Below are 11,512 nucleotides of genomic sequence, written 5' to 3'. Positions count from 1 at the left end.
ATCACAATTACAATTTACCAAATACGGTCCTCATCTCCGTAATAGACGTTTAACAGACGTGGGGGAATAACAGCGCAAGCGTTCTCCTACACAATTGAAGAAGGAAAACCTCCACACACCACACTAGACACTCGCCCGAACACCCGATGCAAAACCCAGCGCGGATAAAGCTCCATTTATCATGTCGGCCATACGGATTCCGACGCTTAGCCAAGTAGGTCATGCGATGTCACTCGTTTCTGAGATCTGGAGGGGCGAGGAGTGAGGGTCACGAGAGGGCAAGTAGTAAGTAAGTAAGTAAGTACCGATCGGGGTAGGTGCGCATTGCAGCCTTGTACGAGTACAGCTAACCTGCGCCTGTCCGATGAGAGGCGGATGGGTGGGATAGCGGATCCTCCGTGACAAAAAATGTGGGGCCGGCCCTCCCTGCAGTAGACTTTCGCGGAAAAAGGTGCATTCTTGGGATCCTGGATGTCGGGAAACTTGGGGGTTCGGGGGGGGGGGTGCAGTATGGAGGGGTATGGGCTCCGAAGGGGGCACGTCGGAGCAATTTTTCCGACGAGGACATTTGTTGATCCCTCCCCTACCCCTCAATCCGTGCGCAGATCCCCCAGCTTTTTGGTACGGTTAATGGACCCGGGTTAGCCTAAAAGTCTTTACCGAAAGGCGGTGCGGTCTGGCAGCTCTTGCTGCGATGGGGCCCGTAGAGAAACAGCTGTAACGATCACCACACTTGAACCTTCCCCCCCCGCAGCCCGCTCGATAGAAATGTTCGTGAAACGTGTCTCCCGTTGTTCATGTATCCTCGAGGAAAGGGATAGCTGATAAGTTGAAGTTGAACTTAGGCTGGTGCCAAATAATTTCTTTTTCTTTTCTTTTCTTTCTTCCTCTCGAGTTGCGTGCAATACCGCATGCACCATTACACCTGCCTTTTCCATCCTATGGCTAATCAACCCGGCGCTGTCGAATAGCTTATACGCCTGGGGGGAGAGGCCCTCCGGGGAATCCAATTGTGAAGAATGATGAATACTAAGGAAGGAATCATCATTACACTATTCACTAGATGTCAGCTTACAGTGCCCAGGAATTCCTCTCTCAGGATGACGATGCACCAGTCTGCAAAGATCACAATGTTATCAACTGGTTGGAAGCCAAGCAATATTATTATTATTATAGTAGAACACCACCATCCTTATTCCATTACAAGTGCGGCCGATCGATAGATTAGCCGCTTGGGTTTTGATAAGGAAATTTTAGAACCCTCTTTGCTGCGATATGCGTGACGGCCCTCGGGGGGGGGGACTCTTTGTGAATCGGTGCTCAATAGAAGGACTTGCTGTTCTAGTAGCGGATGAAGGTTATACCGAGCATGGAGATATCAGCTCACATCTTCCTTGTTCTCATATTATTAAATTTCAGCCTATGCCCATTTTTTTCTTTCTCTTGTCCATTCTCGTTGGCTGTGGACGTTGTCCATGGGGAGGCACCGCATTCGTATAATCTCTTGAAATCAACTATCAGATTGTCAGCGGAACTCAGCCCGTCAATCCACGATAGGTCTAGTTTGACAGGTTAAGGGGATTGCGAATGCCAGTTAACAAGATCCATCCGACACGTCTGGTCTTATACCGCGTCGCGAGAACGCTAGTCCTTCCCGGGAGCTTTTGACCCAGAACCCGGAGATTACAGGGCTTCCGGAGATAGTGGATTCAAAGGGATTACCGGTCTACGGTAGTGATGGAACGAACCCCCACTGCCGGTGCTCCTCGTTGGCTGATTGCGCAGTCGCAATTAACCAATGTTTTATTTAGATCACGAACGCTTCTGTCGAGTCTGTGTAATCTCCGAATCTTCTACCGCACTTGTATGATAGGCAACGTAACGAAAGTGTGACAGATATATAGACTAGTAGACTCGGCTGCTTCCTCGCGCCCAAAGCACCAGTGCCGGTACCAGTAAGCCCCCATTCCCTAGTCTGATTCGTGTTTCTCATTTCTCATAGGCGAGCTATTATTTCCAATGATCTTGCTTGTACAACTATCGTTGCGCATAAATATTCGCAGCTGTAGCTCGTGACGTGCTCCTAGTGTAATTACATGATTCAGCAGCAGTACCCTGGTACTGGTACTAGTACTAGTACAGCGAGTTTCCCAGCAATCGCGCCAAGGCAACTGGGCAGGGGTGAAGATCAAACCAGAATAAAACAAAAAAAAGACTTAGAGAGCAAAAAGATCCGACAACGACAGGATTTGAACCTGTGCTCGCGAACGAAACAGATAACTAGAATTTTTGGGGATTCGAGTCTGTCGCCTTAACCACTCGGCCACGTTGTCTTGTCGACTACTTCTGACTTTGTGAATATATATAGCAAACTCTACCTGTGTTTATCGACAGTTTTTTATCTTGGGCTTTGCTTTGCTTCACAAAAACCACATGTGACTTTACTGCTCTAACCACCCAATAGTAGTTCTAAATTTAGGTTCTTACCAGCCTTAACTCACCCTCATCCCCGCCAAGTCACCCTTCATCCGCTCGTCCTTCTATCATACCTGTTGTTTGGTTTCATTCCAAGAAATATCAGAAAAAGCGGGTTACCCTACCATCGATGACGTCGATTAGACACTGTTTCAACAACGTTTCCCCCAAACCCAACAGCCATGGGAACCAAAGCTTCAAGACTACTAGGTGCCTCAAGCACTCGAAAATACCCCACTCGAGAACCGCAAGTCGCAGAACCACCTTCCTGCCACCCGCAGGACCCGGTGCAGGCCAGTTACAACAAAACTCAAGGTATGTGTGACACGGCACCGACTCAAAAGCAGTGTCCATTGATTCTTGGAGTTGCTCTTGTTGGTTGTGCTTAGGAGACGGAAGGAGAAAACATGGCTAATTTGTGAGCTGTAGATATTTTACGCGATGCCCAGGACCCAGGCTACCAGAGCATGCTGAAGAGGGTGGGAGTCGCCGAGATATTGGATCCTGCGAGAAACATAGCTGTAAACGAAAAGGTGAGTGAGCGGGTTAGGCTGTATTAATTGCTAAGGGTGGTGATGGGGGTACTTTACTTTTGCTTTTGTTTTTATTTTTCGTTGTGATTATTGGTGGAGAGTTCGAGCGATGTTTTTGTTGTTGAATTGTTGAACTGAGTGACTGACAGTGATGGACGGAATGGGGCAATTGCAGAGCTCGAATTCACTTCATACAATCTCCCGTCGCCAGATTCTCTATGACCAGCAGCAGATGGAATCTTCGAGTAAGCAGGGCCGAGACAGGCGTACGTGGGTTGACACGTCGACTATATTTGAGATTCTGAAGCTTAGGGATGAGAAAAAATGGGAGGCCGAGCGCATCGAGAAAAAGTTGGGATTGGCACCTGGCTTGGTCGGTAGGTTGGGGGATAGGATTGGGAAACCATGAGTATAGATGGGAAGCAATACAATGCAAAAATGGTCAGTCACGGCTGTGAGTTCAGCAGAAAAAAAAGAAAAAAAAGCTTTGCATGATATTTCTGCGACTTATCAATGTGCTCGGTATGATACCCGGAATTGTTTGCGAGCGCGACTGCTATTGCATGCCGCCAAAATTCGACCTTTTTACTTAGATCTCTGTCATGCAATAGCGGTCGTATCCGCAAACGTCGTTGAATTACGCTTATGTCGTCGGTCCAGGGCAGCGGCTAACCGACCCTCTTGGTGTGTAGCTTAATTGCCGCGCAAAAGAAAAGTTATCATGTGCCCTTGTTAATTCGGGAGCCGGTTCTTTCTTTTCTAAAGCCTTGAAAGCAGGGGAGCGACTAGTTGGAGCACGTTCCGCGTGTCCATATTTCGGTAGGACCTTGAAGAAAGAAGAAAAAAAGAAAAAAGAGGATGTGATGTTATATTTTGGGGTACGAGTGCTGTACGAGTACTCGTACGGGTCGGTCGTGGGTAGGGGGGAGGGTGTGGGGTGCTCCCTCCGGGGAATGGCCCAGCCCAGACAGGGAATCTAGTATCGTAGAATCTCAAATAATTGAGTAGTGTGCTGTGTCGTTGGAGTCGTCTCCTCTGGTGAAGACTAGTATTTTTTGTTTTTATATCTTTCAGACGCGCTGAACAGCTCACCTCTTGCTGTGTTTTTCGTCCCTTTTCCAGAGAAGGAAATTTTGGACTACCTAACACACAGTCCAATTATCCGCTATCCTTGGGTAACTCGGTAGAGAACCTCGAAAAATTTCTTGTTCGGTTGGATCAGTTAAGACGCTTGTGCCACCCACATCTAAAGTCACGGGATTTTCAAGCTTGGGGGCATATGCTGATCTATGCACTTAAAAGGTGGTAGTAGGGCGCCGGTATGATAAGGTATTTCACATTCAAGAGCTCAGGTTAGCCCCCACGACCAGCAAAACAAGATGAGTGCTCATTCACGTCTTACATGCAGTTGGTGGTACCCGATACCCGTTGTATTGGTTCAGCCCTTACCCTTTTTTCCCCTGCGATGTGGGAGTTCCATCTGATGCGGTCATGGGCTAACCTCGGGCATTGGCTCGAGTGACATTCTGGGTTTTGAAACTTGAGCTATCGGGGGCCGAGATACTAGACTTGCGTTGTTGTCTCCGACCACCCACTCGCACTCTTTATGCAAGCCAGCACGCACACACTTTACTGTTGGCAAAACCTGATCGCCATTTTAAGCCCCCTCAATTCTGTGCACCTGAGAAAATTTGGGTATTCGGCTAAGGAGCTGAGGTTCCCCCACTTGTGCACGGGCGTGGATGATCCCTCAATCAGGGATTCTGGGGGCCTGGTTGCTGCGGGTACTCAACTACTCGGAGGAAGAAATGGAGCCACTGCAGGTGTGGAAATCGCTCAAGCAAGTAAGGAGCTTTGAAACCTCCTAATACCTAAGCGTCCACACTTTGGTACATCCTTCCTTTCTCCCCCGGTTTAACACTACGTCTCCAACGATGGGGCACTCAACACTTGATAATGGGCAGCTAAAATCTGGGGAAATTGGGAAGAAGAAAAGAACTCATCCCATTTCGCACCCATTCAATTGCTGACCAAGGGATTGGTTTCGTCCGATTTCTTCAAAGCCCTTCTCAACGACTCTGTAGCGGTTGGGAATTGAGGCCGCGTAGGGGAAACCTTCGATATCCCATGGATTCAACCCGTCGCCGAATACGGTACACTTCACCGTATCCGAGATTCCCGGAAGAGCAGCTTAAGCTTGTCGCTGATAGGACTTCTTCTGGTGAGTATTCATGTAGTTGATGTCTTTCCGGGCACAGCATGTCAAATGCACATCATGACTCATGCAGAATTAGAATATCGTATGATATATCTCTGCCGGCTGCCGGAGAGGAGGTCACGCCGTGATAGCCTTTACGCGGTGCTTCAATCACTTTGCGAATACGCTACCTCCCTGCTCTTCTTTTCAAGAACAACCAATGTACGGTATTCACCGACTAGGGGGAGCCTGGGAGAGATGGGGAGTACGGGCCGGTAGGGGGAACGGAAGGAAAAGAAAGAGCGCTTGAACACGGCATAATGTACTGTAACTTACTATGGTATGATAGACACTCTTAGGGCAAGTCAGCCCCTGCCTGCAGGTTGGTTGAGAGCTTGTCCCTGCCAGCGTCCTGGCCAATCCCGCCAGTACCTAACTTACCATCTTAAGTATCGTAAGAACTCTTGTAATTCGCTTTCTCCGATATGATTTTAATATCTAGATTCAGAAGCAAAAAGCCCCTGAGAAGGATTGGCACTTTCCTGGCATGGTGGTATAACTTATGCCTTTGGGATGTGTTGGATCTCATGAACTGGTGCTCGCAACCCTGCTAACCTGTCGAACCAAGCATATCGTGGACTAGTGCGGTGATCTCCGCCGACACAGTAATCTGACAGCAGATTCCGAGAGTTTTTACGGTACCGGAAAAAGTTTAGGTCCAAAAGAAAGGGAAAAAAAAAACAAAGATAAAAAAGATCTTGCCAAGCAAAATCTCTACCAGATATCACTTCCGCACGCAAGATTGCGCTGCTAGCTCCTTGGGGGCCTGGGATGGATAACTAATTGCCGGTACCGTGCTGAGTACCGCACTGACCCGTCTCATGTTCCAGACTCAATTTATCGCTGGAGCGGCAGATTGCGGCGCTGTAACAATCTTGTAGGGAGTGCACGAGCAATCCAGTTGATATGATGTGCTGATGTGCTGACTTCAAGTACTAGTACAGTTATGGTACCATAATATTATGATTCGGGAGAACATGTATATCTTAGGATGCTCACCTCTGCGGACCCCACTCGGGAAACAATTCGGGATTCTTTTTTCCCCTCCCTCTCTCTCTCAATTACTTTTCCTTCCTTCTTCCTCGGCGCCGGGGTCGCATATTATGTGGGCGCGGCGACGGCTCGAAAATCAGGCTTCGACTCCTCTCTCCCCTCCGCGCCGCGCCGGAAGTATTTTGTGATACGATACACCCGGAAGCAAATGCCACTGCTTAGGCATGGGGATGGCGCTCTACTTTCCGGGGCGGACGGGGAAACCGGGGGGGGTGAAAAAGAAAAAAATATGATACCGTATTACCTACCATATGTGCGCTCGGAGCGAGCACAATTTTGCCTTAGACGGGAAGTTAGTTTGTCTACTGTGCGTACGATGCAATACCACGACTCCTAGTCGGATGGGCAGACAGAGTTCCGATGTGAGAGAAGGAGTAACATGAATTCCAATTAAGTTAGGTCGATGTTTTGGCTGTCCTCCCACGTCGACAGACGCAGAGAGATATAATATGTAGTCACGGAGCAATTGTCAAACCAGGTGAATACTCACTTATGGTCAAAAAAGAAGTGCCGGTACTACAATAGGTGCGGTATGGAAGCATGCAGTAACTAGTATCATAGTAATCAATATGTTTTCCTCTATCTCTTCTTATCTCCATTTCTCTCTTGTGTCCTTACCCTCAGGGCCTGACTCCCATCGGCGGGTACACTACATTGCACTGTGACAATGCTCTACACTTCTTCCGTGACCCGGTAGCCAAAGTGCAGAATTCCAGCAAGGGCGAGCGACAAAACAAGAGGAGGAATGAAAGTACTGTACGTTAAACCAGCGATTGAACTGAATTGGGGAAGAAGAAAAAAAGTGCTCGCATATGATAGTGACTAAACTCCATCGGGAAGTGCTTTAAACGCGCATCATCGTTCGTGAGTTGTAGCATGATCAGGAATTATGTGGGGTTTCTTTCCCTTCAGCTGCTTCGGGTACGGTACGATACTAGATAAGTTACCAGTGCCAGTGAAATTAATTTCCTTGCGGCAAGAGCGTTGAACGGAATGGCCATGTATCATAGACGGAACAAGGAAGGGGGGTGGGAAGAAGCAAGCAAGCAAGCAAAGCGATAGGAGGGAAGTGAGGGGGGGGGGAGAAGGGATGGAGGGGAAGGGCGCTTCCAACCACACAACATGACACAGTTAACTTCTCTGTGTTGCGATACCGGCAATTCTTTTTTTTTCCTTTCCTTTTTTTATCTTTATTTTACTCTTCTCTCTCAATGGACGTATGCACATCGGTCTATGAATTACCTACCTTGGGATCAGGTACCCGATGCGATACACCCATGATGCACTGTGGGTTTATTTCATTATTGTACCTTATGTCGCGCAAGGTCTGCCAGGAGCGTGGGTGGGACCGGTACTGTACAGTACTAGTACAAGTAGGGCAACTCGTGATACGATCTGTATTGTTCGCCTCATTTTTTTATAGTTAATATATCGCAGCGCATTACAAAGCAGGAGGAGGAGGAGGAGGGGGATGCACCATGCAATGAGCGTCCGCTCGAGTAGATCTTCGTCTGCGGATGTCCATCACCTATCATACCTACATACCCATATTCCTAATCATGTAGCAGTTGGTGATAAGTTACCGGTATCAGAGGATTTGCGCACTCTGACCGAACCTGGAGCTATCAATAGTGTGGCCAGATACTGTCGCCTCATTAGGAGTCCGTGGAACCCCTGACAAATGTCATTCTTCCCAGACCGTGTCCCTTCAAGAGCTTATGGTAGCCAATTCTCCTGAGTCTTGAAGCCCATTACTCAAAGTGCACGGCTACAAAATGGTACCCTCGTGAAGGCATAAAAGCATGTTTAGATCTAGCGTTTAGGACTTCCAATTCCAGGTCCAACTCCATGCTTTTTTCCACCCCCATCATGTGAGAATAAAGGAAGGGGCGGGCAAGCCTTGTCACAAACTTGTTTTAACACCACCTACTCAAGTACTGTAGGTCTCCCTGCGCAAACCGTCATCCGGGGGGATTGTGTTTACAGTGAATGCACAACTTATGTTACTTGCCGGGGGGTTGGTGCCGGGAGCAGGAGCAATGGTCTGAGCTTTTTCCATAGAGAGGGTTTTATTCACTTTTTTTTCCTTCAATTCTTTCGAGGGGAAGGAGATTTGCTTGGATCGCTTTAATGTGCCGCGAGATGGACGAGGAAAAGCGGGAACATCACAGTTAGGGATGCTGGCTTATGGTGTTTCTTTGCTTGCTCGATCCTGCTGTGTCCCAGGGTTAATGCAGTAGGAATAGGTCGGAGATACCACACTTCTCCGTGACCAAGCTACTGGTATTCATATCATTTATCGCATCAAATATAAATAGTTAAAAACGCAGAGGCGGACGATACCGGTGTGTGGAAATGCTGTTAACTAATGTGGGGCACCCTTGCATTGGCTGGCAGCCCCCGCGCGGAGCTAACTTAGCCTATATGTTAACCTCCCCAGATCGGGTGTGTCATTGCAGGGATGCAATTTCTAACTCCCAAACAGCCTTGCTCCAAGAGCTATCGGTCTATCGATAATGACGCCCCCCCCAGCCCCTCCACGAGGGGTGTTATGAAGATCACGATTCACGGGTAATAATTCGAACGCCAAAAACAAAATTGATCGCTTGGGTACTACCGTCATAATATCACCACACATATGCCATCACAATACATAAGCTTGTGAAAGCTTACCGATAAACCCGAAAATTGAATCCTCTCGTAATGAATAACTAACTTAGTTGACAAAGGAGACGCCAAACAGCGGAAAAAATTTCCTACGCTCATAGCTCGTACAGAGGAAGAAGAAAAGAAAGAGGGTAAAAATATGGGGCCCTTTACGACGTATCAGGGCTACCACGAATGGTGGCCTCCATCCATGATCAGATCCGCACCTGTCATGAATGAGCTAGCATCGCTGAGAAGGAATACTGCGGCACCACTATTATCGTTGCGTTTAGTTAGTTGAACAAACAAGGTGGCACTCAAGGTCAATATTTATGAAGAGGAAATACCGGTATTCCTGTGGCTTGCTCAGCCTTCCAAGCATGTTCTGTTTTGGCCAATCCTCCCTCCTCTCGGGGAACTTTGTGAATAGTTCTTCAACCATCGCGGTAACAATGTAGCCCGGAGAGATGGTATTAACTCTGATACCGTAAGGGCCCCATTCAGCAGCGAGATTGCGGCCCAATTGCAGAACTGCCGACTTTGAGGCATTATATGCAGGGCATATCAGCCCCTAATTCTTCCATATTAGCGAGTGTCCCATTATACCGGGTGATTAGTGATGCATTTTTATTGAACTTACTCGATTTGCAATGGTCCCGGACATTGACGCAATCATAACGATACTACCACCTTTACCAAACCTGACCATTTGCCTAGCTGCTGCTTGCGCAGTCAGGAAGGCACCCGTAACGTTGATCTCCATCATTTTGTTGAAATCTGCCGCCGTGTATTCCAGAGCTGTGTGCTCTTCGTTGATGCCTGCTGCTGCTATCAAGCCATCTAGTCGGCCATTCTCTTCGGCGATGGCCTGGACAGATGCGTGCAGTTTTGCTTCATCCCGCACATCTATTTGTCTGTAGTGTAGGGAAGTCCCAAGGTTATTGGTAGCTCTGGCTTGGGCTTCGTAGAACCCCGGCGATGGTTTCTCAAGGCGGTCGAGGGCATAAACTATAACTAGTGAGATGAGGAATACGGGAGGTGGTAGTACAGTAGTAGGAAAGTAGAGGAACAAACCCTTGGCTCCAGCTTCAAGCAGAGCTTCAGCTTGCGTTAGTCCAAGACCTCGTGCTCCACCAGAGATAAGCACTACTCTATCGACTAGATTGAACTCCGGAAGACGCTTTTGGGACCCGAGCAAAACCTTGCCATTGCCTTCAAATGCTTTCCCAGTAGCTTTGGGAGTCAGCCCCGGTGTCACGTTCGTATCCGGCGAAGATGATATATGTCTAGTGACAAGTGAGGCCCCGAATGGGAGTAACCTTCTCGGAGCCGATACCCCACATTGTTGGAGTAGACGGCGAGCCAAACCTGAACTGATACGGAAGCTGGAGTTCATAATGATCGCTCTTTTGGAAGGAGGCAGTCGGAGTTGCAGATAAAAAGAGCAGGTGTTTGGGCATGCCTATTTATGTGTGAAGGGGGGTGGGAACGGAGCATGGTTATTCGAGGCGGGGGAGTCAATTACAATACCCTTCCGGGGGTGTAGAAGCCCGCACTCAAGATAGGTAGTAATAGAACTGGGAAGGTGGGATGTCTATTTGAGAACAGTACCGGTTGCGAGGAATTCCAATTGAAGTAAGGGTCGTGAGAGAGTGCTGTACTGTACCAGGTACCAGTACACTTCTTGCATACATTTACATTACTCACCCACACATTCAGAACCCACCTATGACATCTCCACGGCCGCCACAGATGTAAACGAATCGTGAGTATCCATCCCACCCCCCTGAGCCCAACTATGATAGGCTCGCTCCTCTCCCCCGGGTGCCGTAACAAGGAATAGGATGATAACCAGGGTCTGGCCATCTCTATCCATGCTACCATCCGCCCTTTCGGGGGAGCACAAGGCGGGGGGGGGGGGGGGGTCAGACCAAGATAACGAATCCTTCTGTGTTTCACAGTCCCAGGAATAGATATAGGAGTTCGCCAATTGCAACATTGAGAGCCCATGCATGCTGCTGCACGCATCAATTCACCCACGTTTCCACCCCAGCTCAAGTAAATACCCCCTGTAGTAGCTGTTTTAACAACCAAGCACAACTACAACGAACCAACCAATCCAGGTAGATCCATGGACGCTGGGCCTTCCATCTAGTTGGACATAGTAGTTATTTCCAATTAATAATCCCTTATTCTCTGTCGGGGAGCTCGTACGAGTAGTCCAGGAACGGTAGACAATTAGTTATTGGTGTGTTCAGTGGTACTATCGGTAGAGGTGATATATCCCAGGATATCTACTAGCAGTGCCAGCGTAAGCGCACTCTGATGTTTAGGAAGTACGGGGATCAAGGATATTTAGACCAATTACTATATTCCTCCAAATTGTTCGAGGGATTTCCTTCTTCCTCGGTATGGTGCTCGAGTGCATACCATACCCACTTTGCCACTTGTTACCCTTCACCTAGTTTGGCTGCTTTCTCATATACCTACGGTTACTGGTACTCCCGGATGATCGAATTGAGGTGTCCGGCGGCGGGAGTAGGACCAA

General features: G+C 48.3%; 1 protein-coding gene; it reads right to left on the bottom strand.

Annotated features, from left to right (window-relative positions):
• Positions 1-8,877: 8,877 nt before the first annotated feature.
• Positions 8,878-10,360, bottom strand: GSTUM_00008952001 (uncharacterized protein; the record flags this gene model as incomplete). XM_002840393.2 has 4 exons in its annotated part: positions 8,878-9,238; positions 9,312-9,535; positions 9,605-9,972; positions 10,039-10,360. The coding sequence occupies 4 exons, from the start codon at positions 10,358-10,360 to the stop codon at positions 9,151-9,153; spliced, it is 1,002 nt and encodes a 333-aa protein (XP_002840439.1). The 3' UTR covers positions 8,878-9,150.
• Positions 10,361-11,512: the final 1,152 nt, after the last annotated feature.

This window comes from Tuber melanosporum, assembly GCF_000151645.1.
Source record: "Tuber melanosporum whole genome shotgun sequence assembly, scaffold_50, strain Mel28".
NCBI classification, from domain to species: domain Eukaryota; kingdom Fungi; phylum Ascomycota; class Pezizomycetes; order Pezizales; family Tuberaceae; genus Tuber; species Tuber melanosporum.
This window is presented reverse-complemented; position numbering and strand designations above follow the sequence as displayed.